Source organism: Anguilla rostrata, chromosome 6 (genome assembly GCF_018555375.3).
Source record: "Anguilla rostrata isolate EN2019 chromosome 6, ASM1855537v3, whole genome shotgun sequence".
NCBI lineage: Eukaryota > Metazoa > Chordata > Actinopteri > Anguilliformes > Anguillidae > Anguilla > Anguilla rostrata.
The window spans coordinates 27,502,204-27,528,966 of NC_057938.1; the positions used below are offsets into that span (position 1 = coordinate 27,502,204).

The window sequence follows — 26,763 nt, forward strand, 5'->3', positions numbered from 1 at the left end:
AGCTAGCTAACTTAGTATATCAAGTATCGATAACTAAGGACGTTGACTTATATCCAATAATAATTTTTGCTAGCTAGCTAGCCAAGTTAAGATAAAACCACCACTATAACGTCCTTATGAAAGCAAACTAGCTAACGTTATCGATAACATTATATTATGAAAGCAAACTACATAGCTAGCTAATGTTAGCTAGCTAGCTATAAATTAATATAACCACAGATAGTCTAATAGTCCTTAAAAGGACTCTAATAAGTGAACCTAACGTTAGTCAAATATTTGCATTGTCTTGCCTGTAAGCCAGCGGCACAAACTATGGGTCATGAGTTATCCATGGGTCCCTAAATATGATTTAGTATGAGCTATCACAGCAATCTGACTGACAGTAGGGAGGGCAAAACAGAGCTTTAGAATGTCACCAGCAGTGTATGCGCGTGAGCTCGACAATACATTTCTCACAGAAAAGGTAGTTTGTCGCCTTTTTTTTAGTTCATTACAGTGGTGATAGAAGTGACAAGAATTAAGTGGTACTGTGCTGGTAGCCTTTACTGATCGCCGTACAAGGTTAACGTGAAGTAGCTAGCACAATCGGACAGCACTAACGCATAAAATTGTACTTTGAATGGTATTTGCTCAATCGAACGGTAAATCTGAAAAGCATTCGATTATAGTCAGTGGCACCGAAATTTTCTTTCACACCCTTAATAAACGGAAAAAGTCCCAGTAGAAGATTGAATTAAACCTATTAAAGTTATATATTTTCTGAAACGATATTGATTCCGCTTGGCCACAGTGAGTGAAACTAGGCGATCTGAGCGTATAGTTTCTATGTAAATTACATCAGAAGGATTCAGCCTTGTTGTTTGCTACCTAAACTTCACAGCACACTTGTATCAGGGCGGTGTGTCCAGTCAGATTTCTTTACGGGGCGTGGAAAGGGGAGTGGTTACTGTACTTGTGACGCACTAAGTCGATAACATTCTCAACCGGTTGAAAATAGGACGATAAATTTAAAACGCATATTTCTCCAAAAATGAAGAGCGGACATATTTAATACTTTACTCATCCTGTTTCTTCAATGCCTCTTGTGCAAATAGCACATAAAACCGAGAAAGTGTGAAAACCACCATGTTACTCCTTTAAAGTTACAATCTCGAAGATTTCTGTTTCGTTCTATTTGGCGGTACCAATGGCGAAAAGCAGTAATTGCAGGTGTGTTTTTGGACCTCCCTTCCCAGAGATCCAACCGGACCCAACCAGTGTCGCCTGTGTGACGTCAGTCAGTTGGCACCTGGGCCACGCCAACTATAACACTTACTATTTATTGAATAAAAAATGGTTGTTATAAAAGTAACGTTATGTACACACTCATTCATTGTCTAACATTAGGCTAACTTAAGCTGCCTTTACACTGCCGAGCTGGGTTAAAATGCTGTAGCAGACCTGGGGTAGAATTAGTGATGATCAATTTCCACAGACGTTCTTTATCCACGGTGTGAACATCTTTACACTGCAGAGAAGAATTTGCGGGATTCGCTGTGGCTCGTACAATTATGTATCTCGTGCACACTAAACAGTCTTTCTCGTGAATGATTGTTGTATGATATTTTTGAAACTGCCTTGCAAATGTTACCGCTGGTGTTTCTGGTTTTGCTAGCAAACTGTTCGAGAATAAAGCGGAGCTGGGTGTTAAATTAGCAATCAGAACAAGAATAATAAAGCAAAAACAAAGGAGATTTCATCAAAAAAGGGCAAGGCTGAAGGACCATATGAGGAAGCGTAATAAAATAATAATGCTAATCCATACTGCTGTATTCTTTTATTTAGTTTTCTCCGGTTTGACATCTTTACACTGAAATCAGACGTGGCTCTGCTCCACCTATACCCCTGGTTAATGCTCTGTGTAAAGACGGCTTTATTCCGATCATTATAATATATTGATGAACTTGATGGCAATGTAAATAACGGTAACGCTAAGGCCAATTCAGATCAATAATTCGCAACGAGACAAAATGGTTTTAGAATGTTGCAGAGAAAATTGCAGCGGTGTGAACTGGTTAGTTGCAGAGTGTCTGAAGCCGTTGCATGGGGTCTCAAAAGACCCACCTTGTCAAATCGCCAAGTGCAGTTAGAACGTTTACAATCAGACGTCTTGGAAGTTGCATCCAGTCTCGTAGCGAATCATTGATCTGAATTGGGCTTTTGTTAGCTACATTGCAACGTTGCAACAAGGTAGCATTGCATTCAAGAGACGTTTTGCGAGGTCGGTACCAGTCGGTAGCATTAGCTAACGTTTTTTCTAATTGTTAGCTGACATTAAATTGTGTTAATTACATTAGCTAGCTAACGCAACGTTACCTGATATGAGAGATGGATACTGTGCGCAACGTTGTCTAAACTAATGTTGCCTTTCTTGCCATGGTCCGGTAGCTAGCGTTAGCTGTGCAAATAGCTAGGCTATGTAATTTAGTAACGTTACATTGTCATCAAATGTAATACGAAATCTACATCAACAAATATGACCATGTTACACAAAAACACCTACCCCTTTCTCTGTTATTGTAACGCTAGCATACACCGGAAAAACCAGTACACCGCTCACACACAAGTGAGTTGAAGAGCAAGCCTGTTGCGTTAGCTCCGTCTGCCCTTTCTGGCGGACCAACCACTGATGGGTGATGGAAAACACATCACTAACTATGCGCCGCTTGTGATTTTTTCCCAGGAATGTCGCCAGACACTCAGTTGTTTAACCTCTTAGCGCACAGCCCCTAGTGGTGGGCACGCCCGCGTGCCTAAATTACTAAACTCAAACATTCGGTGCTACTGCAACCAAAGTGTGAGATGAAAACAGAAACGCGTTGTTTCCGTTTCATTAGTAGACGCTACATGACAACTATGCCGAAAACGGAGTTTCGCAGCCCCACCATTGTCGCTCCCGTCGTTCATTTAACACACACCCCCTCCCTGCAGTCTCATCTAAAAAACACCCCCCACCCTTGACATAATGGACAATATTGTCTATCTTGGCATTCATAAAAATATTCTTTCACCACTAAAAAATCGTATTCCGTCATAGCAACAAGATAAACCCGACAATAGCCCTAAGATATGCCTATACAGCAGTGAAAACGCTGCTCACTGAATAACGAAATAAACGAGAAAAAGTTTTTAAAAATGATACCATGTCATTCTACAGTCAATATCTGGGACTAAATATTGAATAAATATAAAACCTTACTGTTGGTTTTACGTGTAGAGATGTCCATTTTGAGACTGCGTGGTCATATATTGTCTTGGACAATCCGTTTGGGAAATATAGGCGCATCTGTGACGCCTGGGTATCTTCCAAAATAGCTGTGCGTAACACCACACCTGTTGTTTACGGCGTCGTCGCCCTTTCTAGTACAGTCTGACTAGATTTACAATTCATTTATTCGGTAGGCGAGAGTATAAGCTTTCTAACGATGTATAACATGTCTAATTCTGCTTTCGGAATAGCGTTTTATAGGTCAGCGTAACAGAAAATATTCTTAGCATAGCATTCACTTACGCAATCACACTCTGTTAGCAGAGAAATACGATGCACCTAACGAAATATGTTCAAGGATATTTCGTAATTTCTTGGAAAATACTATTATTATTGAGGACTTCTGAACATAGCTAAGCCATATGTTTGCTGATAGACCTAGCTGACATCGTTTTCTGGAGCAAAACAGAAGCGAATAGAACAATATAATTGATACTGTCTCTCTGTCTCTATCTACTGAACATAGAGGAGATTTCACCATTGCTATGTAAGTATTATCGTTCAAAATATTTCGGTTATATACGTTCTTTTTGAAATTGAGTATTTTTAAATAGGTTAGTGGTGTTATATAATGTAAATATTTCACACTGTAATGTAAGCGTTAGACGGAAGTGTAAGTTTTTGTGAAGCATGCAACAGTGATGACGTCAGAGCTGGAACATTGCCAAAACGTGGTGGACGGGTGAAAATTGTTTTTATGTTGTCTCATCCCCATACAATAAAACATACGAGAGTACAGAGTATAGAAATACACACAAGTTAATTATTACACATTTAGGTACTGTACCGCATTGTGTGACAATGTTTTTGCATTATTTTTTTAATCTGATAGCAATGTTTCATCTTAAACCCTCATAAGGGGCTCATTTATATGCTTTATAATGGACAAAAAACATTTTATTCAATTTTGGAGAGATTTTGGATATGTTTCTGGACACCTAGCTATTTTAGACCACTGTACTGACTGAAAGCTTGTAATTCCCATTTGAAAATTATGCAACAGTGATTTTCTTGAGTCAAAACAGTTGATTTGTAGTGAAATACATGGATATGTTATGATTTACAGCAATGCATAATTTAGACATTTTGGATAGATTTGGAGATGCTGGGTACACTGCTTAGTTTTTGCTTCATACATCTATAGTAGTTCTACATATCCACCCTTAGATTTTATGAACTTGTGGTCAAGAAGTTTTTGACCTAGCACATGTATAGTTTAACCTCCTGCATATATTCAATCTCGCAGTATTTCATTGCGAACTTAAAAAGTGCAAATTTATTTTGGATTTTTTGTCAAAACAATTGCATTTGTGGCACTTTATTTCTTCCAAAATTATGAATATAAACTAATCTGTGTTAGTATTGTAAATTGTACAAATGTCTTGCTTCATTTAAGCCATTTTCCAAGTCTCTGTGGTGTTCACGTCTGGAGTTATAAAGCTTTAAATAGGGTACCCCCTAAATGGGCAAGGATTGGCAAAATTTGGCTTGTGCCTTAAGAGGTTAATCATAAATTATTATATTAATAATAATATAAATTAATATAATAGGCTCAATCACCGTAGTGTTACCTAATTCGGCGATAGATAGTGACTTAACAGACATTTATTTTAATGAAAATCTTAGAGATTATTACTTTAAGGGCATTTGTAGTTCACTCAAACGCTCTGATTTAATCAGTGGTCTTATCACCATAAACAGTACTTTGCTTGGCATATTGAGACAACGTGACGAGAAGTGAGAAACGTTATACCTTAAAAAACCTGCCTAAAACTTTTGTTTGCATCAAACATGTTCAAGCATGCTAAATTTAGTTTGGTGGTCTCAGTAGCACAGAATGATATCAAACCATGGAAATGGACAGTTGCAACTTCAAGATGACTAAGTACCAGTTCAGCATTCAGAAACAAGGAGTGTATTTTTTGTTTCATTTGATTAAATAAAAAAGAAAAATCACCGGGACAAGCCCAGCGCTGATTAAGTTAGATTAAAATGTTTGGTTATATTTGTAACTATCTTGGTTTAAAGACACAAATCTTTGTATTTGGTTTACATTGCTTGTGCAGCTTTATAAATGGTATAATTTAGGCCTACTTCCATCTAGCTCTTTTGTTAATAGCAGACCTGTACATGGACCCAAGTGAGGATGTTGATTTGAAGATGTTGTTACGCCTTGGTGGGGCGGCATGCCCCATACTCATACAGCACAGAGTTTGGCACATGTCCGGGTTTCCTACAGAAATAACCACAAATGATCCAACACTCAGCCCTTAAAAACATTCATTTCTGTACTTTCTGAGCTCATGTCAACACAAAGAGCTCATGTCCACAATAAAAAAATTTTCCCCTTTTTTATTCTTTTTTATACTTCTTTCTTCTTCCTTCTTTTTCCCGCCAATTACATCATCTTAAATGTTCCAGGCCCACAAAGAATATGTCTCCCTGTTGGACATTCAGCTCAATCAGCCAGTAAAGCGGCTCACTTGTAACGCGTTTGCCTGTGGGATCTTTGGAAGAATGGGTTCAAATCCCCCCTAAGACACTGGCCTGCTTGCTTACTAATAAATTCCTGCAGAATTAAAACTGTCGCTTTTGCAACTATATAATCTGTGAGGGAAACTCATTGATATTTGTGGAATCCATTCTCCATCATTTCACATGCAAACTCCACATAATATTGTTTCATGACTAGGAATGGGTATTGTTCGCATTTTGACAATAAGTCACAAAGGGGAAGCCGTAGGCTATGGATGTCTTCACAGCAGGTAGATCGATTTTCTTAGTGAGAACAGTCAAATTAGCAGCTGTGCCATTTTTGCTGTTAACTGCTTTTTACTACGGCTACTGTAGCTACCCTGCAAATGTCACACTTTGAAATTAATGTTTGCTAGTGCTATAGATCCTGTACCAACATATAAAAACAATTAGTAGGTCTGTCGTGTACAAAATACCCCATTAAAAACACTTCCATTTAAAAATAACACATGCTTTAATTTTTTTGTCATTCATGGTAAATGAAAAATGTCTGAATCCATGCCTATGTGTTTCTTTCAGCTAGAATGTATGTGTGTTAGCATGTATTTGTCTATGCATGTCTCTCTTATCGCCTACGCATTAGTATTAGCCTATCACTTACTCATAACAAACACAGTACAAAAAGAAATGATATCTGAATTAAAAGTACTGATATCAAAAATAAAAAATAAAATAACAGAGGACCAAGTTACTAAAATAGGAAACATCGGGTAGCACTTCTTTGGAATACTGCTTGTTTAATTTGTGTGTGATAATATTGCCAATATTGCTTCTTGTAACTTGGCCTTGTTTTTATATCAGTACTTTTAATGGCAGGCCTAGGTTTAGCAAGTTTGAATTAATGATTTGTAGTGCTTTGTATGTGTGAGTAACCTTGCATTTTTGTACGTTGATAACCATTTTTTTCTTCAGATGACATTATGTATTATGAAAACAATCCAAAACACCATATAGATCATTTGGTTACATGCATTTTTCTTGTTGCAGTGACTGCCATTTTTTTCTTAACCCCTTTGCGCACATGCCAAATCTGGCCAATTCTTGCCCATTTGGGGGGTACCCTATTTAAAACTTTATAGCTCCAGATGTGAGCATCACAGATACTTAAAAAATGGCTTAAATGAAGCAAGACATTTGTACCATTTACAATACTAACTTAGATTAGTTTATATTCATAATTTAGGAAGAAATAAAGTGCCACAAAGGCAATTGTTCAGGCAAAAAAGCAAAAATGAACTACAATGAAATACTGAAAGATCCCATATATACAGCAGGTTAAACTAAACATGTTCTGGTTCAAAAACTTCTTGACCACAAGTTCATAAAATCTAAGGGTGGATATGTAGAACTACTAAAGATCTATGAAGCAAAAACTAAGCAGTGTACCCAACGTCTCCAAATCGATCCAAAATGTCTAAATTATGCATTGCTGTAAATCATATTCACATATAACTATGTATTTCTGTACTGGACAGTAAGGTTTTCTTGTATGGGGATGGGACGACATGTCCACCACATTTTGGCAATGTTCCAACTTTCACGTCATATCTGGTGTATGAAACACAAAAACTACTAATCTACTAACGAACACTTAGATTAGTGTGAAATATCATAATTATAAAATACAACTAACCTATTTAAAGACACTCAATTTCAAAAATAACTTGTATAACCGGAATATTTTGAGCAGTAATATTTACATAGCGATGATGAAATGTTATCTGTATTCAGTAGACAGAGACAGTAAATCAATGCTGTAGATCTCTCCTTTTCTGTCTTCCTCCAGAAAACAATGTCAGCTAGGTCTATCAGCAAACAAATGTCTTAGCTATGCTCAGAAGTCCTCAATAATGATATTTTCCAAGAAATTATGAAAATCATTGGTAACGTATTGTCAGGTTCAGTGTCTTTCATTGCTACTACAGAGTAAATGCGTAAGCAAATACGATGATGAGAACTTTCCGTTACGCTGAGCTATGAAATGCTATTCCCAAAACAAAATTAGACATGTTATAGCCTACATCGTTAGAAAGCTTCTTGGTCACCTACTGAATAAATTAATTGTCAGTCAAGCCAGACTGTACTAAAAAGGTGACAACGCCGTAAACAACATGTGTGGTATTACGCACAGCTATTTTTGGAAGGTAGTCGGGCATCACAAATGCGCGTATATTTCACAAACGGATTGTCCAAGACAATATATGCCTACTCGGTCTCAAAAGGGACATCTCTATGTGTAAAACCAATGGTAAGGTTGTATATTTATTCAATATTTAGTCCCAGATATTGACTGAATGACATGGTATAATTTTTGAAAACTTTGTCTTGTTTATTTCATTATTCAGTGAGTAGCGTTTTCACTGCTGTATTGGCATATCTTAGGGCTATTGTTGGGTTTATCTTGTTGCTATGACGGAATACGATTTTTGAGTGGTGAAAGAATGTTTTTATGAATGCCCAGATAGGCAGTATTGTCCATTATGTCATGGGCCGGGGGTGTAGTTGCAGGTGAGACTGTAGGGAGGGGGTGCTTGTTAAATGAATGATCAGAGCGACAGTGGTGGTGCTGCTGAACTCCATATTCGGCATAGTTGTCGTGTATTGTCTACTAATGAAACTAAAACAAAGCGTTTCTGTTTTCAACTCATATTTTGGCTGCAGGAGCCATGAATGTCTGAGTTGAACTGTCTAGGCACGCTGGCGTGCCGACCATTAGGGGGTTAAACAATCTTTAGTCTTTATATAGATGAACCTGTATGCTGAGGTCACCGTTTTGTTCCAACAAAGTTAACTTTACAGAACAAATTGCATACTCACGGTGTTATATCATTGCAGTACAGTAGAGAAACTAATATTGAAGTTGTAACTTTCTTTGCGTTAATTAGTCCCTCCAGGAAATTGCGATCTTGCGATCACAAAAATGAATGCAAATTCAACCAAACCCCGCAATATTTGTGGGGGCTTGCAATTTAGCAAAATTCCCACGATTTCTTCGCATTAAATGTCCAAATTCAGAGCCGTATAAAGAGCCGTATATATGCGTTAATGCATACAAAAAAATATGTAGCAAAATGTGTCTATAGGGACTGCGGTCGTAAAGAAATGCATGACAAAATGGTTAGGGAAAGTAATAAGTACCTATCTGTCACAGGAGTCTTCAGTAACGTTGAATGGTGATCCATTTTGTGAATAAATTTGTTCTCTGATATCTTTGTTGGCAGACGGCTCCTTCGGACAATCTCCGTTATCAGCACTGCTATCTAGCATAATTAGCAAGCATAGCGTAGCTCGACCTGTGTAACGTTACTTGTTGCTCCGCTAGGAAAGACCGTTCATCACTGCATACAACTTGGTTTACTCAAAAAGTCAGTTCGGAAACTTTGTATTAAAATGACTCCTCATTTACAGTTAGCAAGGCTCTTCAACCTGTCCTCTCATTATCAAAACAAATGGCAAAACAGGAAATGACAGGGTTTTTGGGAAATGTGGTCTTATGAGAATTAGGCTACCAAAAATTAATTTTTTCCTCGACTTGCAATTTTTGCCAATTCCCGCAATTTTTCTGCAAAAAAATCACATAAAGCTTCGCAAATTGCTTTGCAACTTTTGAGAAAAGCCGCTGCAAAATCAAGCATTTTTGATCGCAACAATCACAGAAGAACTCTGAAATCCTGGCGGGACTAATTAATTGCTGTATAGAATTGAAGTGAGAAACCAGTGTACATTTTGACTGGTGTGGTCTTTTACATTACATTACAGGCATTTGGCAGACGCTCTTATCCAGAGCGACGTACAACAAAGTGTATAACCATAACCAGGAACAAGTGTGATGAAACCCCTAGAGAGAAGTACCGGTCCAAGTGCAGGGAACAACCGCATGGTTCAACTTGGACCCTGAAGGTTAAACTGATTAACACTAAACAACGAGAACGGCAACAACGCAGTCTATGGAAAAAATACAAGCAGTAGTTAAGACAGTTAATGCACCTAAGTCACCTACGAAACAGCTGCCTAGTTACAACCCTAAGCTTAGTCATTTACAGGCGGGAAGGGAGGGATGGGGAGAGGTGCAGCCTGAAGAGGTGAGTCTTCAGTCGTCGTTCGAAATGGGTCAGTGTCTCAGCTGTTCTGACCTCCACAGGGAGGTCATTCCACCATCGTGGGGCCAGAACAGACAAGAGACGTGTTCTGGAAGTGCAGGTGCGAAGAGGGGGAGGTGCTAGGCGTCCTGAGGTAGCAGAACGGAGGGATCTGGCTGGCATGTAGGGTTTGAATATCTTGTGGAGGTATGCTGGGGCTGATCCCTTGACTGCCTGGTATGCTAGGACCAATGTTTTAAATTTGATGCAAGCTATAACAGGCAGCCAGTGGAGGGTAGTGAGCAGGGGAGTGACGTGGGAGTGTCTGGGGAGGTTGAAGACCAGACGAGCCGCAGCATTCTGAATGAGTTGCAGGGGTCTGGTGGCAGATGCCGGTAGTCCAGCCAGAAGAGAGTTGCAGTAGGCCAGGCGGGATAGAACCATTGCTTGGACCAGGAGCTGGGTTGAGTAGGTGGTGAGAAAGGGGCGAATTCTGCGGATGTTATACAGGAAAAATCTGCATGCCCGGCTTACTGCTGCGATGTTCTTGGAGAGGGACAGCCTGTTGTCCATCACCACTCCGAGATTCTTGGCACACGGTGATGATGTCACTAAGGTGTCCCCTAGAGTTGCGTGTCGTCGGCATAGGAGTGATAGGACAAGCCATGGGCAGATATTACAGGGCCAAGGGATCTGGTGTACAAGGAGAAGGGGTATTGTTAGTGGCCAGCAGTTTTAACTTGGCGCATATACCGTTTATGTCTACTAAAAAGTTGAACTTGGTCAATTTATTTCATGGAATGCTGTCATTGAAATTGTTTTTCTCTGAAAGAGAACTGACTTCTCAATGTTTGTTTCACTTCATTATTGCATAGAAGTGATTTTTTATTTATTTTTATTTAACCTTTATTTACCCAGGGTAGGTTCACTGAGCACGGATGCTATTTTGCAGGAACGCCCTGCTTCTCACTCACACATTCACACCTGGGAGCTGCCCAGTACAACCACAATCCTCTATTGTTGGCCACTGAGCAGCTCCACTGGAGGGAGAGAACATTTTTTAGCTAATTAAATCAAGATGATTAGGTGGCAAGTTTTTGCGAGAGCCAGGTCTGGGATTTTAGCCAGGACACCGGGGAACCCCCTATTCTTTGCGAATACTGTCATGGGATCTTTAATGACCGCAGTGAGTCAGGACCTCGGTTTAACGTCGCATCCGAAAGACGCCATCTCCTACAGCACATTGTCCCTGTCACTGCACTGGGGCATTGGGGTTTATTTGACCTGAGAGAATATTGCCCCCTGCTGGGCCACCAACACCACTTCCAGCAGCAACTCAGTATTCCCTGGTGGTCTCCCATCCAAGTACTAAACAAGCCCACACCTACTTAGCTTCAGCCAGTCGGCAGGAGCAGAGTGCGTGGTGGTATGGGTGCTGGCAATGCATACCATATGCCCAAAATATAGAAGTTTACACTGGGAAATACATTATTTAATGGCTATCTTTCTGAAAGTGTTACATTAATCAAGTATGGTATTCCCCTACTTATGAAATTATTTTAACTTCTTTCTTTAGTTATATTTTATTAATTCTATTAAAACATTGAGAATTCGAAGATGGAGACAGGCAAACAGATTATTTGGTAAGATTGAATTCACTTGCTCTTTAAAAAAGCCCTCCAGCCCAAACACAATAATTTTCAGGCCATATTTCTTCCTGTTTCTTGGATTTTTCAGTCTTAAAGAGCTTTAAGGTTATTTTGGATTGAATACAAAACAACTGAAATGTGGTTGGTATGAATTGCTTATGTGTTTAAGCAGCCTAATTGCTTTTGTTTCAATCTCGGGCATAATGTGTAGGTGGGACTCCCAACTAGAGAAATTTAGGGGAGTCAAGCCATTGACCCATAACACTAATGCTGGCTAAAACTGTTGTGAACCTGTCTGATTGCATGAAACCAATCAGAAAAATTACCTTCACTTTCAAGATGCTTAAGAGTAGGTGTTCAAGTTTAGAACTGCATAGTCTGGACTATGGCTTGTCGTGGCCAGTGTTTACTCTTTGAACAGTGATAGATTATTAATGCATATTAACTAGAGCGTCCTGAGGGTTTGTTTGTCTGTCATCCAATATATATTTGCTGATGTAATGTATCTAGATAGTTGAGTCCTTGAGAGCTGCCCTTAATGTCTTGCCAGAAATTTGTTTTGAAAGCCCAGAAGATTTCTTCAGAACATGGCCAGGAAAAGAAGGGGGACTGAATAAAGTGCCCAGCTTCCTCTGCTCGAGTTGTTGCTGACCTGTTACCCTTTCCTTTTGCTTGCTGTCTGTAGAGGGGGAAATGTCCTTATATCACTATGGATGGAGGGACTGTGTCACCATCCTCTTCTACTTCCTCATTGCCATCATCATCCATGCTGTGGTACAGGAGTATGTGCTAGATGTGAGTATGTGATCCTTTAGCAGTATGGGTAGTGCTGGTATTGGCACATGTAGTAGTGCTTAGTTGTAATTGTGAATATTGCTTGTCAGTTTGCATTAACTGATTGTATTTCTTTTCATCTCATTGCATGATGGTGAAAAACATGACAGAATATCATGATAGTTGCACTCTACCTCTACTAACAAAACATGAAATCAGGACCTGGTCACACTGAGAAACTGCTCTGCACCCAACCAGGCAGTCACCCCCTGCAGAGCTCCAATTGCCATTGTCTCATCTTCTCCTTGACACTTGTCTGAGCCCCTCTCTCCTCTACCTGATCCTGTCACTGTGCTTACTAGCAACCTCCATAGCCGCTCTCCCTCTACCTTCTCCTCTGCTGTTACTACATCCCTTTCCTCTCTGGAATCTTTTTCCAAAATCTCCACCGATACTGCTGCAGCCACATTCTTCTACTTTAACTTGTCAGCATTTGATTCTCTCTGTCCACTTGTCAGCAGACCTGCAAGTCTATCCTCTCCTAGCCCCTGGCTTACTGATACCATCCATGCTATTGGGATAACCTTACCTGCAGAAGAAAAATGATGCACAACCAGAGACCCTGCTGATCCATTTACTACTTGCTTCTCTCTGCATTTTCATCCTCTGTCACAGCTGACAGGGGAGCAAGACAAACTTCTATCAAACAAAAATTGAAAACTCATCTCATAACCCATGCAAACTGGCCTCTACTTTCTTCTTACTAAATCCAACTCCTTCAACCCTTGATGCTGATGACCTTTCTAACCTTCTTTTGCAGATGTCGGTAACCGTCCTGTCATTCTTTTAAATTGGAGTGTTCCGACATAAGTCAACCTTCTTTCCAGGCAAACCACCCCACTCTCCCTACTCAATACCCCCACCCTCCCTCTCTGCCTTCTCTCTGCTCAACTCCTGCTATCTCACCATCCTACTACCTACTCCCTAGATCCTATCCCTGCACCCCTCCAGTCTGTCCCTTCTGACATCCTCCCATTCATCTGCTCTCTGGTGAACTCCTCTCTGTCCACTGAATGTGACCCTGCAGTCTTCAAACAGGCTTGTATTACCCCCTGCTCAAAAACCCACCCTCGTCCCCTCTCTCATTGAGAACTACGGCCTGACTCTCTCCTTCCCTGTCTCCTAAAACTCTTCAGCATGCTGTTTTCAACCAACTCTGTCCATTTCTATAACAGAACAGCTTTCTAGACCCTCACCATTCTGTGCCCTCCTTGCAGTCAGCAAGGAGATCCACAACAGAAAGGCAGCTTCTCTCTCCTGTTTTGCTCTCCTTGACATCCCTGCAGCATATAACACTGTTCACTACCAACTCCTGTTGTCTTCCCTGTCTACCTTGGTGATGTGCAGCACAGCTCTCAACTGGTTTGCTTCTTACCTTGACTGTCACTCCTTCCAGGTTGCATGAAGGGGTGCAATTTCACAGCTTCAGGAACTCCTACCTGGTGTCATCTTCTCCCATGCCCTATCTTATCATTCATATGCTGCCAATGTGGCACTCTCTCTCCTTTTGCACATCCAATACACTGGTCTTGGCATACATCTTAGCCTGCCTACAAGACATTTCAAGTTGGATGTCAGATTATCAGTTTGAAGCCCCACTTGACTGAAATCAATGACAAACTGTTCCTCTCTGCAAACATCATGGCAGTTGCTTTGCCTTGTAGATTGAATATTCCACTTCTTCATCACCTTCTCAAACCAGCTGTTAGGCCAGGCACTGATCATCTCCCCCCTTGACTACTACTACTCCCTCCTTGCTGGTCTACCTGCCTCTTTCATCAGTCCCCTACAGCTCATTCAAAATGCTACTGCTTGTGCTGATTTGATCTACAACCTCCCCAGACTCTGCCATGTCACTCCCCTTTTCATGTACCACCACAGGCACACATTGGCAACTCTAGGTACACCTGTCTACTAGGGTAGGACTGCCATTTGCCTCCAGAACAGCCTGAAGTCTATGAGGCATGAATTTAACAAGGTGTTTCTTTAGGGATTTTAGTCCATGCTGACTCAATTGCATCACATAGTTTCTGTAGATTTTTGGACCACACATTCATGCTGTGTACATCCCATTCCACTTCATCCCAAATGTGCTGTATTGGATTTGGATCTGGAGAGTGGACTATGTAGGATATTGTAGCTGACTGAAGTTACTGTCATGTTTGTGGAACCAGCTTAAGATGATGCATTCTTTGTGACATTGCACATTATTTTGCTGGAAGTATCCATTTGAAAAAAGGTAGATTGTGGAATGCACGTAGTCAGCAGCAATGCGTAGCTATGTTGTGGTCTTCAAGTGATGCTCTGTTGGTATTAAAGGTGCAGTATGTCGGTTTGCAGAAACGAGGGAGAGACCTAGGGTTTGGAAAAAACGTTCTCCCTCCAAACGCATGCATGCTGACTGTCATCTGAGTACTGTAGAGAGGACAAGAGCTTTGTAAAGTAGGAAGAGTGAAGCTCATCATGCCTCATTCACAGGGGCGGTTTTAGTGATTTGGAGGCCTCAGGCAAAGACCAATGTGAGCCCCTTCTCCATTTTGCTTAATGCAACCATAGCTAGTGAACGAAAACTATTTGGAGACAGCTCTTTTCTGTTAACAAAGCCACAGAACTAAAGGACAGACCAAATGAGAATTCTAACTGAAGAACTTCAAATGATCTTCAGTTAGTTAGAAGAAGACAATATGGCAACAAAAAGATAAGTATATAATCTTTAATTCTTCCTAGACAAAAGTATAGTACATGCTTTTTGATAAAGCATTTGAACATCCACTATTCTCTAGGGGTAAAATTCCCGGTCCGAGCGGGTGACTGGTTTGTGGTGGGCTGCTGCTGTCTGTCTGTGTCGCCTCTGACACTTTCCTCCTACACTGTAGCTGGTTCACCGCAACCAGCAGACACAGCGCTAGAAGTTGTAGTAGGTGCGGTGGGTGCACAACAGGCTGAGGCAGCAGTAAGGCTGCTAACGTTAGCTAGCTCAGCTTCTTCAACTAACATTACACCTGTTGTAACGTCAGCTAGAGTGCGAGCACCTATTATCAACCAACTTCGTTCGACGGACAGTAAAACGTAAACTGATTTGCAACTATATATGAAAAAATAGGCGAAATATCGGTAACAACTTGTACCTAGGTATGTAGGAAAAATGTCCTCGTTATCCTCCAGTGGTTATTTTTTAAAGTACTATCGCAATTTTTTTATGTGCCGGCAAATAGCTAGCCTAACTCAGAGGTGGTCCAGCGCTAGCTTTTGGTTGCTAAGGGGATGTGCATCGACCACCCCATATAAACGAATGGAATAAGTGTCCTGTCTTGCGTATTTGAGGTTAATATGAGAGAGGGTGGTCGCTATCAGCATGTCTAGGAATCCGTACATATTCACTGTTGTAACTCAAGTCGCAGGATGCAAAATATCCCTTAGGAAAGCAGTTTGAAATTATGAAGCAACGTCTGCGCCATTGGATTTAATGGGTCGCGATGAGAATTCCAAGCGTGTTGCTTGTCTTAAAGTTGATATAGTAAATAAGGCTGTATTAATGTTACTAAATGTGTATGTATGAAATTGGTTTTTTTTTTACATTTAGACTATTTATTATGTGTATTTTTACAGGACTTAGGCCTACATTTAAATAGGTAACAAAACAATGTCCAGTTCTATAAGAAGTAAATACACTAGCGGTTAGGGTGGTTGATAATAGGTGCTCTCACTCTACTTGTTGCTCCTCTGTCGTGGAGTCTCTGGCTGTTTTATTAAAGAATTTTGTCAGTTTAGGCAAACTTTCCTTTAACTGGGCATCTTCCTTCTTCCTCTTTCTCTTCTCAAATCCACTTTGAAAACGCTTCATGGTAACATAGTGACTCTCTGCCTCTGAGCCACTCGAATTTCAACGTCATTGATTAGGCGCAAATGCAGGGAGGTCAAGGTGGAATAGTCCATTCAATGTGAAATGTGGGTGATAATAAATATTGGCAAATATAGATATTTAATTGGATAGGCCCACATTTACATGTAGATAGATTTATTTTTATCTATTACACATTATCATTCGTTTGGAGTGACAAGAAAGGAAAAATGTTTTATACATTAAAAAAAAAAAGGAAACAAATTCACGAGGCCTTTTTCGCAGACGAGGCCCCAAGCAGTTGCCTACCTATGACCAATGGTAAAACCGCCTATGCTCATTCACAGGTAGAAAATAAAATGCATAATGTCATACTTAACATAAACCATTAACATAGCTATAGTATTTATTTACAGCTATGGGCTAATGACAGTTAATAAATGCAGACACTGGTGTTTTTACTTGTATGAGACCCAGACAAAGTTATGAGCGAAACATTGGTCAAATTAACATAACCAAACGCATCTCGAACTGGAGTGTGCAATTATATATTTTTCTTCCTCCTCACCTGAACAGCATAGGCAACTATAAACATAGCTAGCTAGCTACAGATAAGCTACAATATGATACGTTATATACAGCATAGCTATAACAGTGAGCTAAATACATCAGCAAACTAGCCAACATTTTCTAGCTTTCTGACTACACAGTTTGGGGTGATGATAAATTCCGACAAAAATGAAACAAGCAAGAAATTTACCTGTCCAGCAGAAATACTGCAAGCTCAATGTCACTTTTGGAGCCCTTCTATTCCTGAGGTCTTGCTGAAAAGCTAAACCTATGTTTGCTCTTGTCTTGTCTCTCACTTGTTTCTATTTCTTTTTGGTCATAATCTTTTCTACAAAGTCTGATTGGCCTCCTTGCAGAGAGCTTTTCTGATTAGTTGATTCAGGTGCGGTGAAATTTGGAAATAGCTGATTTCAGAACCTGGGGCAATCAGAGTCCGTTTTTTTTCTTAAAGTTTATAATGTATTGATATCTGTCGATGTCAAGGAAATTTAAACCAAATATGAACAAAAGTGTTCTTAATGTACATGCTGCACTTTTAAGGGCCCTAATGTATGGCAAGAAATCATTTCCCACACCATTACATTACTGTTTACGCCCAATTCCGACCCTACTGGTGCTCACCATAGTCTGATCTTAGCTGACAGGATTGACCTGGTGTGATGTTCTGCAGCTGTAGCCCATCCAATTCAATGTTAAATGCCCTTCCGCACACCAGTGTTGTAAACAGCTGTTATTTGAGAATTTGTGGCCTTTGTTAGCTTGAACGAGTCTGCCCATTCCCTTCTGACCTTGCTTCTCCACAGAACAGCCACTCACTGGATATTTTTTGTTTACTGCAGCATTCTCTGTAAACTCCTGAGACGGTAGTGCATGAAAATCCCTGTGGGCAGCTGTTTCTGAGATTCTGGAACCACCACTTCTGGCACCAACACAGACATACCATGGTCAAAGTCACTTGCATTAAGTGTTTTGTTCATTTCTAATGTTTGATCAAACAACAACTAAACCTCTTGAGCTTTTCTGCATGCTATATATATTAAGCTGCAGGCACATGATTCGCTGTTTGGAGGAGCAGACTATTTGCGCTAACGAATAGTTGTATGTCTTCAAAAGATTTGGACCCTATTCAACTACCTGTTTCACAGACCCTTGTGTTCTGCTATCTCTTGTCATCTGGCATAAAATTCAGGTGTACCTGCATGTCCAGGTCACGTCTCAGTGTACGGTACAAACCCTGTTCATGTTCTGAAGCAGACTGAAGAATCACTTCTTTAGATTGCTCCAAAGCTCCCCTAACCCCTTCTAGACAACCTTACTTTTTCCTCAGTCTTTCTTTGGATTTCCCCTTGAAGCATATTTTATCATTCTAAAACTGTGCCTTAGTGGTGGTATTGCATTTTTGTATTCCTGAGAGGTATGCGGTTTTCCAGTTCTGTTCCTCACTCTGGATTAATGCATCTGCTAAGTGACTGTAATGTAATGACCAGAATGTATTTGTTAACTTTGGTTTTCAATATTCACAAATTTTATAGTAAATCAATGTCGTTTCCTACAGGACTATGAATGAGCTGTGTAACTAGCTGCTTTGGCAAAGGCGGAGGTGCTGATTTCAGAGGGTTATTCTGTGGATGTGATGCTCTGGACCTATGCCTATTATGGCGCTAGATTAATTTGATGAGCAGCTTTTATCATATTTAAAATAACTGATTCATGTTTGACTAAATTGTAGTTATTCTCAGACACTTTAAGCCAGAGTGAACTATGCTTGTGTAAATTACATGTGCTTTCATGTGTGCCACTGAAATAAACTAGAATGCAATTGTGGTAAATGTACATTAGACAACATACCTGTTCCAATTGCATGCATGTTCCTGATGCTTGTTTCCCCTTTTCTCCTAATGTGAAATGCATAATCATTCTCCAGCCATGTTCATTACTTTACTCTTGACTGTCTGAAGATCAGGAGAGGACAGAAAGCTATAAGTTGTCCTCCACAGACATGTGAAGTCAGGCCACTCCTTCAGTTGGATGACGGCACTTCATGTGCAAGTCATGCAGGCAGACTTGTAGGTGCCAGAATGACCAACGGTGATCACTGCTGAGCAGTGAGACTTGTGGACGGACTGAATCCCTCTCTACACGGACAGTGTTACGTCCAGTTATGTGCCCTGCAGGACTGCAAACCACAGTCAATTATTCAATACAAGACCTTTATTTGTATTTATGGAGATTTAAGTGAAAATTAAAATCACCATTTTAAATGTCCCTGAGCCACAATAGTACATTTACAAATTGCTGCCTGTGAGACCAATTATAAAAATGCATCAGACCCCAATGTATTTTTTGTAGTCTAGTGCTGTCGATGTATTCAGAATGCTGTAATACCAAGACACAGTCAGAAAATGTCCTTGTGGTTGCCTAGCCATCTTGTGCAAGTGCTATTATTTGTGTATGTTCAAGTTGCAGATGCATCACACCCTCTTTGATTTTTCTGTTCAGAAAATAAACAGGAGACTCCATCTTTCAAAGAGCAAGAACACCAAGTTCAACGAGTCTGGACAACTGTGTGTATTCTACCTGGTGTCCTCTGTGTGGAGTTTTTACCTTCTTCTCTCGGTGAGATGGCTGGACCCATCTTGGGAAAACAAACCCATCAAGTCATATTTCATACAGCTTGCATTGAAGTGTCCTTGATGAAGCATAAATGATTTAATGTTTATGGTAAATAGAGTATCTTCAGTCCAGCTAATTTCAGAAAAACGTATAATTTCTAGCTTTCTTGTGCATTAATTATGCAAGATGGAGCCAATTGTCCAAATTACTTTTTCCTCCCCTAAAATCAGGGCCTATGTATAAAGAGGGTAGTAATTCCTACATGGATCACTTGATAAAATTGTTTAATTGATAAAGCTGAGAATCTGTAGTTTATCCTCATATTCATTGTTTCATTTCAAATCAAATGTGCTCAAGTACACAGCTGCAAACTTTTTTTTAACTGTGTGTGTGTGTATATATATATATATATATATATATATATATATATATATATATATATATATAATATATATATATATATATATATATATATATATATATATATATATATATATATATATATATGGATAGAAGCATACATGGATTGATTATTTGAACTGGCTAGCAGGACCACCCTTTATTGTTTATGGCAGTCTTCTAATTCTCTTTCTTGTTCCCCACCACCCTTTACATCCAGGAAGGATATCTTCTAAATCTCAGCAGCCTATGGGAGAATTACCCTCACGTTCATCTTAGGTGCGGTTACATGGATCTCTTCAGCCATTCGGAATAATAACCATATACAGTATTTGTTTGTCATACAAAATTAGTTAAGACTGAAGTCAGCAAAATAAATTTATGTAAGACTTGCGGAAGAGCATGTAAACTTGTTTCTCAGAGTTGAGGACAAAGTGTATTTTGCTCTGCATGCATGTTTGCAAGTCTAAATCAGCTTTTGTAGTTATGTTGAGGATGGATCTAGTAGAGTCTAGTATAAACTAAAAGGGCCCTTGCTGTGGTAGTGCTATAGTGGATGGGATTTCATCCACCTGTTAAGTTGGACATTTCATCCTGTTTAACCAGTTGAACAAAGTTTTTGTTGTCCCAGATTCCAGGTGAAGTTTTTCTACCTCTTCCAGCTGGCTTATTGGCTTCACTCCCTGCCTGAACTTTACTTCCAGAAAGTGAGGAAGGTGAGTGAGGAGAGCCAGAATGTCGCACAGTAACATATACTGACTTGACAACCTGAAATGTGCAAAACAGTTTCTAATGTGAAAGACACTTTTGTTATTTTGACATTTTTTTTTTATTTTGTTGCTTTCGTGATTTCTGGTGTGTTGTGTTTTTGTTTGTGGGATGTTTATTAGAAATCACAGTAGAAAATGCAGTTTTGAAAACATTCTGGGTGGGGTGGGGGTTTTTGCATGCACACACAGCCATTGTGTTTTGTGAACATTGTTGTAAACAGTTGTTTTTGATTTGTTGCATTTGAAAAAGTTGTATTTATTTGATTTGTCCATTTCAGGAAGAGATCCCTCGTCAGCTGAAGTACATCAGTCTATACCTGCTACACATTGCAGTGGCCTATCTATTAAAGTAAGCACATTGAGCAGAGCTACTAATCCACAGTTATTAAAGTGAAATATCCCGCTGTTCTTCAAAAATCGTGGGAAATATAACATGTATTTTAACCCCTCTGCGCAGATGCCAAATCTGGACAATCCTCACCAATTTAGGGAGTGATCTATTTAAGGCTTTATACCTCCAAATTTTAGCTTCAAAGACTCTTTGACTTAAGCTGTTGTAGACAGTTGTACAGTACATTTACAGTACTAACTTAGATTATATTCATAATTTAGGTAAAAAGTGCCACCAGAATAATTATCTTCGCAAAAATGAAGTTATTCTCCTTTGGGTTGAAATGAAATACTGAGATATTATATATATATATATATATATATATATATATACACACACACACACAGCTGGTAAAACTACACCTTGTGCTGGATCATAAACTCCTTGACCACGAGTATGCAAAAAATGATGGTGATATACAGAACTACTAAAGGTCTATGAAGAAAAAAGTAAGGGGTGTACCCTGGAGTCTCCAAATCTATCCAAAATATCTACATTTTGCATTGTTGTGAATCATAACATGATGTAATGGTATAAATCAACTGTTTTGACTGATGAAACTCACTTTTGCATATTTCTCAAGTCTTTTCATCAGTATATGGGTCTTAGATATATAAGGGTCCAAAAACATATCCAAAATGTCTCCAAAAATGAATGAAATCCTTTTTGTGCATTATACAGAACATCCATTTGCCCCTTTATGATGGTTTAAGACAATGCAAAACACACTGTGGTACACATACCTAAATATGTAATAATTTGTATGGTTTTCTGTTCTCTACAGTATGTAATCTTTTGTTTCATGGGGATGGGATGACATGTTACTATTATGATCACTCCAAGAGAGATTTCACATTCATCTAGCACAAATCAGCACAATAAATTTTAATGAGTATTTTCCATGCCATTTCCATTCCATACTAACAGCTAGGGCTGTTGGTAAGCCCCCAGTACAAATGTGCTGAGCATTATTGGCAAAGGCTAACAGTTGTGTCTTGTGACCAATGTGAATAGAGCAATATCAAAAATATTACTTGATTAATTAAAATTAATTGAAATGTTACAAGCAGTAACATGTACATGTTTGTGTATATCCTAGCTATACTTCATGCTTCTTTTTCTTCTGACCCACTCCCAGAGAATTTGCATTAGCTATGCTGATGAGTTGGCAGAAATAGTCAATTTTTCCAGAAACTGAAGGAAAAAACAAGTGCGTTTTAACTGGTGCTTGTATATTACTGCGTAATGTTATGTTATGCACAATGCTGTGCTGAAGCAACCACTCATGCAGATACGTGGGGCTCTCATTCTTTGTAATAAAAATTCAAATGAAACATGCCATATACGGTTGGAAAGCTTGTACTGTCCTCTAGAGGATAGACATCTAAAAGGATTTACACCTGCATAAAAAATGCAAGTGGGTTTTTCTTGTGGTTGTTGTAAATACCTGCTCCTGCTTTCTATTTGCATATTTATTTCTCAGATGGATTGTTCAGGACAAATGACCACTGAATCTTGAAAGGGACATCTTTACATGTAAAACCAATGTATAATTGTGTATTATACATTATATTTAGTTGAAAATATTGATAGTAGAATAATGTGGTATAATTCCACAAAAATCCCTTGTTTATTTCGCTATTCCATCACTTTTCCACCAATACAGTTTTTCACCACTGTATTGGCATACTTTCGGGCTATTGTTGGCTTTATATTTTCGCTCTAGTCGCTTTATGAACTCCTAGATAGACACTATAATAATAATAATATTACATTTTATTTATCAGGCATCTTTCTGAACACTCAAGGTCACCTTACATGGTATTAAAATGGATAGAAGAATGACAGGACACTACAGATACGTACATGGTATTAAAAACGGTTAGAAAAGACAGACACTGCACTTCCAGGACATGGTATTTAAAAAACAAAGTACAATAAATAATAGTAATAAATAAATAAAAGTGCCATGAGGATGTGGATAGCTATGTCCTGTTCAGTCAAAAGCTAGTGTGAAGAGGTGAGTTTTTAAACGTTTCTTTAAAGTGGAGAGTCTCAGCATTACGTATGTGGGGAGGGAGTGTGTTCCAGAGTTTGGGTGCTGCACAGAAGAAAGTCTGATCACCAAGAGTGGAGTGGGGACAGTTAGTCTTGCAGAGGAAGCAAAGCAAGCGAGTGGGTGTGTGGTCCAGGAGAAGATCAGTGAGAGAGGCCAGAGCTAAACCATGAAGTGCACTGTAGGTTAGCAGGAGGGTTTTTAATTGTATTCACAATTTTACTGGCAGCAAATGAAGTTTGTACAGGGTGTTTTTGTGTGGGTCAGTATTCGTGCTGCAGCATTTTGAACTAATTGAAGTTTGCGTATTGATCTTATTGGGATGCCAGTGAGAATAGTGTTACAATAATCCAACTGAGATGTTACAAAAGCATGGATTAGAGTTTCAGTGGAGTAGGACAGGGTGGGCCTGAGTTTTGATATGTTTCAGAGATGGAAAAAGGCAGATCTGGTGATGTGTTTTACATGAGGTTCAAATGAGAGTGGAGTCAAGAATGGCCCCAAGGCTCTTCACATGAGTGGAAAGTGGGATGGGGAAACCGTCAATAGTAATGGAAAAGTTTGGGGTTTTGGATTGTGTGGATTTAGACCCTATAAGCATGACTTCAGATTTGTCACCGTTAAGTTTGAAGAAATTATGGGTCATCCAAATAAATTCTAATGTCCTGCAAACAGTTGATGAGAGATGGGGGAGGGTTTGGAACTTATGCAAAGCTGTGTGTCATCAGCATAGCAGTGAAAACTAACACCATGACAACGCATGATCTGACCCAGTGGTTGCAGATAAATAATGAAGAGGAGAGGACCCAGCACCGAACTCTGTGGAACATCCTTAGTGACAGAAGCAAAATCAGATCTGTGATTCTTCATAGATTCGTATTGCTGCCTGTCAGACCGGTATGAGTTGAGCCATACCCTATCTGGGGGTGGGTACAATGGTTGTACTTAGAAACTCTGTATTTACCATTGTTGTAGTGTAACATGTACTAATAAAGCTAAAACACAGTTTGTTGTTTCTACTCATAGTTTACTTGCAGGAGCAGTGAATGTTCGAATTGAGCAATCTTGCAATCTAGGCATGCCAGTGCCACTAGGGGGCTTGAACGAAGGGGTTAATTATTTAAAAATTTAGTTTTTACTGTGAAATGCATCAGTTTTTTTTCACTGACCAGCAAGTTGTATAACTTATGAGCAAGTCTATCAACATCTACATTCTCATGTTACTGCTAAACTGCTTTTCTGCCTTGCTTTTAATGCTGTTGTCCAGTCACTGGTGACACTTTTGCTGTCAGAAGCAGCAGGATGTATGTGTGGGCACTGGCACCAGCTATTTTGACTGAAATGAGATGAACATACAGTTTCCTCCAGTTTTCATCTTCAAGGTTGCTTGGTTTTGTGGAGCTTCCTTCTATTAAAAATGTTTTTTTTTATTTTTTATGTTTCATCTTAAAAATAATGGAAAATGGGAAATATTAATAAAGTTGTCTTGCAGATCAAAATCCTAATTCATAGCCAATGATCAGTGTTCTCAATCTCCTATGGAAAAAAAAGAAATCAAACAGGTGGTCTAATCTTCAATGTCTAATGCATGCATAGCTTTAGGTACAGGGCTGATATATGATTGAGACTGATTTTGAAAATATAATTCCATCTAAAGTTATGCAAGCCTGAGAGGATAATTGAACCTTCTTTGGATTGTCAACTGTTAACTGGTGTGAATATTGAAACATTTCAGAATAGCTGGCATTTTCGAGCTATGCTTATGTCAGCAATATTTCTTCTTGGAGTTCATTAAATGGGAATTATGGGATTTTATTAGCATTTTATCGTCTGAGTATATAGGATGTCATGAATACATACATTTCCTTGGTTGTTATAAAGCTTGTTACATTGCGGTGACTTTCGGTACCACTTTGACATTCTTATACATTCTTCCTCCTTGTTTTTCACACCCTTCTGTGTTGCTCTCCCTTTCTGTCATCATTTGAGTTCCCTCACTCACATTTATCCTTTTGCTCTGCCTCACAGTTTGACTCGAGTTGGGCTGGTGCTGCTCTTCCTGCAGTACATGTCTGAGCTGGGATTCCATGTTTCTCGGCTCTTCTACTTCACTGATGAGAGCCACCACAAGCTGTGAGTAACTGAGGCCGTTGAATTGTTTTAAGTCCTGGGGCTGGTTGTACCAACTGGACGTACACCTGGTCTTATGGTTACGTCCAACTTGGAATGTGTGTAAGGTCAGATGCAAAAAATACAACTCGCACCAACTGGGCATAGCGCTACATATGGGTGCAAATTCTGTGCCTACTACGAGGTAGGCATACGTGAAACTTTTGGACTATTTGCCTGGGTACCTTTTTTGCAAAATTAAAGACAACCTCTGAATGACACATTTATAGACTGCACAACCAGCGCACTTTCAGACACAAGAGAATATTAAGACATCAGACAAATCCTCTCGACATGCATGCCTATAGTGAGTTAATTGAACACTTTCGTTTCAGCAAGGTTGAGCTGTTTTAATTCATTGATGACCTCTCACCTCACTTGGAGCACATATCTAATGGTGCACTGTCTTCGGCATTGCAGTTGCTACCAGCACAGTATAAGATTTTATGCAAGTGGTGCTTTTCAGAATACTTTAGGGGATATGATCCAACAAATCATCTGATTGCATGGCAATCCATTGAGGCTTGGTATTGAAGGCTTGCTTGCCACACCACGTCCATTTTCCTACCCAGCAAGCAGTTGCACGCACTAAGGAGACTTTTCGGAGAGCATCTGGGATACCTGGCATTTTTCTATGAATGATGAATCTCTGTATATGAATAGAAAAGGTGTCCATTCATTAAACATGCAGGTTGTCTGGAGATAATTGACATGGTGGCACAGTGGTATGGATCTGCCCATGACTTACGGTGAAGCCACACTATACGTGGCGACGGCCGCCTGGCACCGCGTCACGTCCCCACAATCGGCTGTTTGTGGGCGTCTCCCCTATTTTTGACAGACAGTTGTGTTCGTTAAATGTTGACCGGATTAAATGTTGTGTTTCATATTCATTGTCCTGTCTGAATAAAGGTTTTTGCAGTAACCTAGATCTGAAAGATATTAGTCAGCTGCCTAGTTAGGCTGTCTAATGTCTAACTAGTGAGTAACAACCAACAACAAAAACATTGTCTGGCTAATTAGCCAGCTAATGTCTTTGAAGTTATATCTGGTTAGCTAGCTAGGTGGCTGTTAGAAACGAACAACTAACAACTACATTAGGAAGAATTTTTTTTTTTTTTTTGTTGTTGGTTGTCACTCACTAGCTAGACATTAGACAGCCTAGCTAGGCAGCTTATTAACATTTTTCAGAGCTAGGTTACTGCAAAAATGAGTTTTATTCAGACTGGACAGTGATAACTAATAGTAACGGCGATAACTACATAGCAGCTTGATGGGGTTTAAGTCCGGAGACTATGCTGGCTATTCCATAATTTGAAGCCTACCGTCTTGTTCTTTTCTTCTAAGGTAGTTCTGACATAGACTGGAGGTATGTCCTGGGTCATTATCTTACTGTAGGACCCCAGACCAACTAGGCGTTGACTAGAGGGTATTGCATGGCGCTGCAAAATGCTGTGGTAGCCCATTTGGTTCAGGGTGCCAGTCACTCTGTGCAAGTTGCCACCTCTGGATCTAGCAAAAGAGCCCCAGACCATCATGCTTCCTCCTCC

The 26,763-nt window shown here is 39.6% G+C and overlaps 1 protein-coding gene across 1 annotated transcript in view; it reads left to right on the top strand.

The window, feature by feature from the left end:
* Positions 1-26,763, top strand: part of tram2 (translocation associated membrane protein 2) — a 47,126-nt gene that overhangs the window by 14,913 nt on the left and 5,450 nt on the right. Inside the window, exons 3-8 of the mRNA XM_064341018.1 lie at positions 12,256-12,365; positions 19,315-19,431; positions 20,048-20,106; positions 20,459-20,543; positions 20,876-20,946; positions 25,073-25,177. Coding sequence (XP_064197088.1) covers positions 12,256-12,365; positions 19,315-19,431; positions 20,048-20,106; positions 20,459-20,543; positions 20,876-20,946; positions 25,073-25,177 — 547 coding nt within the window. The remainder of the gene's footprint in view (positions 1-12,255; positions 12,366-19,314; positions 19,432-20,047; positions 20,107-20,458; positions 20,544-20,875; positions 20,947-25,072; positions 25,178-26,763) is intronic.